We start from the raw sequence: 5,974 nt of genomic DNA, 5'->3' as shown, positions 1-5,974 counted from the left end.
TATTTATTTATTTATTTATTTATTTATTTATTTATTTGAGAGAGAGAGCACGAGCAGGGGAGGGGGGAAGGGGAGGGCTCCGCTGAGCAAGGAGCCTGACTGGGGGCTGGATGCCAGGACTCCGGAATCATGACCTGAGCCAAAGGCAGACACTTAACCCACTGAACCACCGAGGTGCCCCAATACATTACACTCTTTTTTTTTTTTTAAAGATTTTATTTATTTATTCGACAGAGAGAGAGACAGCCAGTGAGAGCGGGAACACAAGCAGGGGGAGTGGGAGGGGAAGAAGCAGGCTCCCAGCGGAGGAGCCTGATGTGGGGCTCGATCCCAGGACTCTGGGATCACACCCTGAGCCGAAGGCAGACGCTTAACGACTGAGCCACCCAGGCGCCCCACCAATACATTACACTCGTAACAGGACGCTGTAAAATACCTTAAGATAAAGACCACTTGGAATGGTAGATAAAGGCATTAGCCAGGGATCCAGGGAAGAAAGAGGAGAGCTGAGGCAGGGGGGAGTGTCTACTGACTTGGGCCCCAACTCCCTGCTTGTGGACTCCTCCTGGTTTCTTTAGGTCCGACTTGAAGCCCTGCGAGGCCCTCTCCCTGCCTCGAGGGCAGCCTCCAGGCCCCGCATATCTCGGGCACTGACCCCGCCTGGCTTCATTTCTGTGCTGGGTGCCTAGCACCAGGCCTGGCGAGTGGGGGCTGTGCAGGACATGATTGCTGAATGAATGAATGCATGCACGCATGCATGCGTGGATAGACTGAGTGAATAGGAGCTTAAGAACAAACCTGCAGTGTAAGCGCAGGCAGCCTAAACAGTAAGTACAGGGACGATCCAGGTGTCCAAGTGTCATCTCCCCTCTAAGACCTTCTTGCCCCATTGTCCCTTGTGTTCAGCGCATGGAGGATGAGACAGGACCCCGGAGGAGCCTGCAGGGGGAGCCTGCATTTTGCATGTTGAGGGGTCTGGACCGCAAGGCTGATGGGGTGACAGGCACGTAGGGGACAGAGAGCCTGTACAAATGACCAAGCGTGAGGGGCCTGCAGGGACACAAGCCCATCCTCACTGCTGCGATCTGAACAGCTCTTGCACGGGAGACCAAACTTGCTCTTGGCAAGCGGGAGGGGCCGTGGACACCGCCCGCTGGTGTGGCCAAGCGGGCAGATCACACCCTGTGCGCAAGCCCAGGGGCCTGCCTGAAGCCCACCACCCCACGGCGCATGCGCACACGCCCCGCAGGCCTTCAAAGCCCGGGCCCCGCCGCCACGCTGTGCCCATCTCCCTCCCTTCTCTGGCCACAGTCCTTCTTTGCCGAGAGATTCTTCACCCTCTTTGACTCCGATGGAAGTGGCACCATCACCCTCCAGGAGCTGCGGGACGCGCTGACCCTCCTCATCCACGGCGACCCCATGGACAAACTCAAATTCCTCTTCCAGGTGTACGACGTCGACGGTAAGGGCTCGGAGGGGCGGGAGGGGCGGGGCGAGCGTGGGCTCAGTGGGAGGGGACAAAGGGACCCCACCCACCTCAGTGACTGTCTCCAGACCAGGCTGATGACTCCCTCCCTCTGTGTTCCCCACCCCCCCCACCCCCCCCCCACCCGACCCATCTCTCCGTCTCGCCACTGCCTCCCTTCTATGGAGAGGTGGCGAGAAGGGCCACTGTGGCCCAGGAGACAAATGCCCTTGATTCGATCACCAGATGCTTGAACTTCTTTTGAAAGTCCGAAAAAAGAAATTGCTTTATTGCCTTTTTCTTATTATGACAGTAACATAAGTCCTCTGTGAACACTTTAGGCAACACAGAATGATTTAAAGAAGAAAGAAAAATCACCCATAACATTTTTCTCCACTGCCTTCGAATTGATCTCTGTCTCTCACACATACACACACACCCACACACGTTTTTTTAAAAATGGGATTACACTATACGGACTGCCTTTTCTTGCTAAACAATATAAACATTTGTTCGTGTAAGACTATATTGCTTTCTAACATCATTTTTACTGCAACAAAATATACGTAACATTAAATTTACCACTTTAACAATTTTTTAAGTGTCAGTGCCACAGCATTAAGTGCATTCACATGGTTGGGCGACCTTCGCCACCATCCACCCAGAGAACTTTGTCATCTTTCCAAACCGAAACTCTATACCCCCGCAACACTAGCTCCTGTTCCCTCCTCCCCACTCCTGGCAAAACCCCCCTCTCCTTTCTGTCTCTGCGAATTTCACTATTCTACGTATCTCATACGAGTGGAATCATGGAGTACTCGTCCTTTTGTATCTGGCTTATTTCACTTAGCATCATGTCTTCAAGGCTCACCCATGCGACAGGATTTAGTTCTTTTTTTAAGGCTGGGCAATATTTGATTGTACGGATATACCATATTTTGTTTATCTGTCCGTCAGTGGACACTTGGCTTGCTGCCATCTCCTGACTATCGTGAATGACGCTGTTATGAACACAGGTGTGGGTCTTCAGGACTCCGCTTTCCATTCTTTTGGGTAAATACCCAGAGGTGGAATTGCTGGATTATATGGTAGTTCTCTTTTCAATTTTTCGAGGAATACAGTATTCGTCCACAGAGGTTGTACCATTTTACCTTCCCACCAGCAATGCACAAGGTTCCAGTTTTTCCACATCCTTGCCAAGACTTGTTATTTCTGTTTTTCTTTTTCAATAGTAGCCACTCTACTCAGTCGGTTAAACGTCTGCCTTCCACTCAGGTCTTGATCCCAGGGTCCTAGGATCCAGCCCCACATTGGGCTCCCTGCTCAGCGGGGAGTCTGCTTCTCCCTTTCCTCCTCCCCCTCCGCTTGTGCTCTCTCTTGCTTTCTCTCTCTCTCTCAAATACATATATAAAATCTTAAAAAAAAAAATAGTACCACCCTAGTGGGTATGAAGCGGTGACTCAGCGTATTTACAGCCTCACTTGCTGTGGCCTCGTCCTGTTCCGCCGTATGTACATATGTGACCCTGTGTCCCACGCAGCACAGCCTAGGAGTTCAGATCTCTCACTTGGAGGTCAGGCTGCCAAAGCTCAGATCTCAGCTCCAACATTTATTAATAATCACGGAGCCTCAGGCAAGCCACTTAACTTCTTTGTGCCTCAGTTTCTTTACCTCTCACATGCGAATAATGGTTATAATAACAGTCTACACTATAAAGCTGATAGGATTAAATTAGGTAGCTTTTGTAGACTCGGAACAGTGCCCAGCACACCTTTGTAAGTGTTAGTGGTTATTTATTACTGTTTATTTGAACCCCATTACCAAAATGGAGAGTTTCATTGTCTCCCCATTCCCAACACTTTTTCTTTTCTTTTTTTTTCTTTTCTTCTCTTCTTTTTTTTGCATTAAAAATGACACTGCTATGAATGTCCTGCTTTTAAATCTTTGGCAACTCTGTGGCATCAAGCATCCCTGAGGGCCTGGAATCATCAAAGGACGGGGGACTCCAGTGAGAAAGAGGCACCCAGTGAGACTGAGATGGTGGGTGAGGCCAGACTGGACGGGCCTCGGTGGCCAAGGTGTGGAGTCTCAGGACAGTTAGCCACAGGGAGCCACGGAGGAGTGCTGAGCAGGGAAGTCACTGGGCTGGATCTGCATCCTGAAAAGCTCAACCTGGCCGCAAGCCTGCTCCTGGGCAGGGCCCTCTGGCCCATGGGGTTTCTTTAGCTCCCAGTCCCACCTGACTCAGTCTAGCCAGACCTCATTCCTGGAACCCGATCCCCAAATTGGCCCCCTTGCCCTAGGACTCAGGTAGTTGGCCACACCCAGTCTCCATGGGACAGTCTGCTTCCTGACCACCAAGCTTTGCTCACTCCTGAGAGGTTCGTTGGTGACAGGAGAAGCAGCACACTCACCTTCTCCTTGCAGGCAGTGGTGGCGAGGAAGGCAGGACAGGGCACGTGAAAGGGGATGTATACTTCTATGGCGGGAACGGGAAGGCATTCCCTTCCAGTGGCTTCTGTGCTCTCTGAGAGCCAGGCGGGGATTGGATACACATGGAGGTGAGAAGTGGTCCTTGCAGACAGCAGGAGAGTGACCATACTAGAGAAGCAGGAGAAGGTTGCTGGGCAAGTCGAAGGCCTTGCTGTGGCCGGGGATCAAAGCTTCCTGATCTCTTGGGCGTTTTTCTTCAAGAATGTTCTCTTAGCTGCCCTGGTACAGGAAGGGAGAGAACAGGCGGCTAGATTCACTCGGGGATGGGATATGTGTAGGTCGCTGGAATAGAAGGATAGCAGGACGAGGAAGAGGAATGTGTGTATGAGAATAATAGTGAAGGGGAGCCTGGATTTGAAATTAGCCAAGGGGTGAATAAAGCTGGACGGATGAGAGGGTGTGAAGGCAGCAGGGGAGGGACTCTGGATGCGGTTAGAAACCTGTTGCAAGGTGACTCTTGACTAGGAAAGCTGAAGGCCGGGAGACGTGACTGGAGAGTGGTACATTACACTCTGCGCTGTCATGTGATTACGGACCGGGGCTTGGGCCTTCATGATGATCAAATACCAAGAAGACTTTCCATTTATATGCAGCTGCGTTCTTCCAGATACTGCAGGGAGTGCTTTATTGTTATCTGTTATCCTTGAGCCAGTTCTGAAAGGGAGAAATAACGATTCCCATTTTAAAGATGAGCGAAGTAAGGCTCACCACTCCGGAGGGCTTACATACAGCCCACCATCACGGTTAATAAGGGGCAGAGATATGAAGCTACCTCAAGTGTGTCTGCACCCAGACTACGCCAAGAACTCATTAATCATGGCCGCTGCTGCTCGCGCAGAGTGGAAAAATAGAAAGAAATGGCCCAGATCTCATCTTGATGGGGGGGCTTTGGCTTCCTCTTCCCATCACACCTTTAGTCACTCATGTTCCCGTAAGACCACGTGGCTGGGCTTGGGGGCCCAGCTCTGACCTCTCAGGACAACATGGAAAAGCAAGATCTGCTATAAGTTAGAGAACAAAAGGGAACTTTCCTTCACCGCCACCCCCAGTACAATTTGCCTCTGGATAATTGAGGCTCTGGGCGTGTAGTTCCTTACAGATTAAGCAAGTGTATCTTCTTTCTCTCCCCCCTTTTTTGAGAGAGAGAGAGAGCTCCAGCGGGGAGAGGGGCAGGAGAGGGAGGGAGAGAGAGAATCTCAAGTAGGCTCCACGCTCAGCGTGGGCCCAACAAGGGGCTCGATCCCACAACCCTAAGAGCGTGACCTGAGCCAAAATCAAGAGTTGGATGCTTAACTGATAGAGCTACCCAGGTGCCCCAAGGAAGCGTATGTTCCGTGCAGATGGTCTTGGAAGCTCAGTACTTAGGAGGCTGCAGATCCCGGAGAAAGGCATGCACTAAAGCTAAGATTCTCCATGCTTGGGGGAGGAGTTTATCTCCACCGAGCTGGGCAGTCGGGAGCCATGGAAGGTTCCTGAGCAGAGGATGATATTATGTACTTTCCCTGGTCTCTACCCCGAAAGGTATTTGGTTGGCAGAAAACTGCAGGTGGGCGAACAGGGAAAGTTCGCCACTCCATGCAGTGGTTGGGCACGGGGGAATCTGCAGGTGGAGAGTGGGGTCCGGGGCAAGCCCCCACTCGGCTTCATCCCCACGTGGGACAGGCAGCGGCTCTATCGATGTGGATGAGCTGCGCACCGTGCTGCAGTCGTGCATGCGCGAGAGCGCCATCTCGCTGCCCGAGGAAAAGCTGGACCAGCTGACGCTGGCGCTCTTCGAGTCAGCCGACAAGGACTGCAACGGCGCCATCACCTTCGACGAGCTCCGGGACGAGCTGCAGCGCTTCCCCGGGGTCATGGAGAACCTGACCATCAGGTGCGGCCCTGTCTCTGGCGTGGGCACTGCCCGCGTAGAGGTTAGATTCCAGGTGCGCAGAGTGACTGGATAGCTCTAGGGATCCCTCAACCCCGCCCCAGCCCCGCCCCAGCCCCGCCCCAGCCCCGCCCCAGCCCCGCCCC

General features: G+C 52.5%; 1 protein-coding gene across 1 annotated transcript in view; it reads left to right on the top strand.

Moving 5' to 3' along the window:
* Window positions 1-5,974, top strand: part of NOX5 (NADPH oxidase 5) — a 31,149-nt gene that overhangs the window by 1,187 nt on the left and 23,988 nt on the right. The window contains exons 2-3 of the mRNA XM_040643056.1: window positions 1,312-1,462; window positions 5,621-5,831. Coding sequence (XP_040498990.1) covers window positions 1,312-1,462; window positions 5,621-5,831 — 362 coding nt within the window. The remainder of the gene's footprint in view (window positions 1-1,311; window positions 1,463-5,620; window positions 5,832-5,974) is intronic.

Source organism: Ursus maritimus, unplaced genomic scaffold (genome assembly GCF_017311325.1).
Source record: "Ursus maritimus isolate PB19 unplaced genomic scaffold, ASM1731132v1 scaffold_27, whole genome shotgun sequence".
In the NCBI taxonomy this organism is placed as follows: domain Eukaryota; kingdom Metazoa; phylum Chordata; class Mammalia; order Carnivora; family Ursidae; genus Ursus; species Ursus maritimus.
This window is presented reverse-complemented; position numbering and strand designations above follow the sequence as displayed.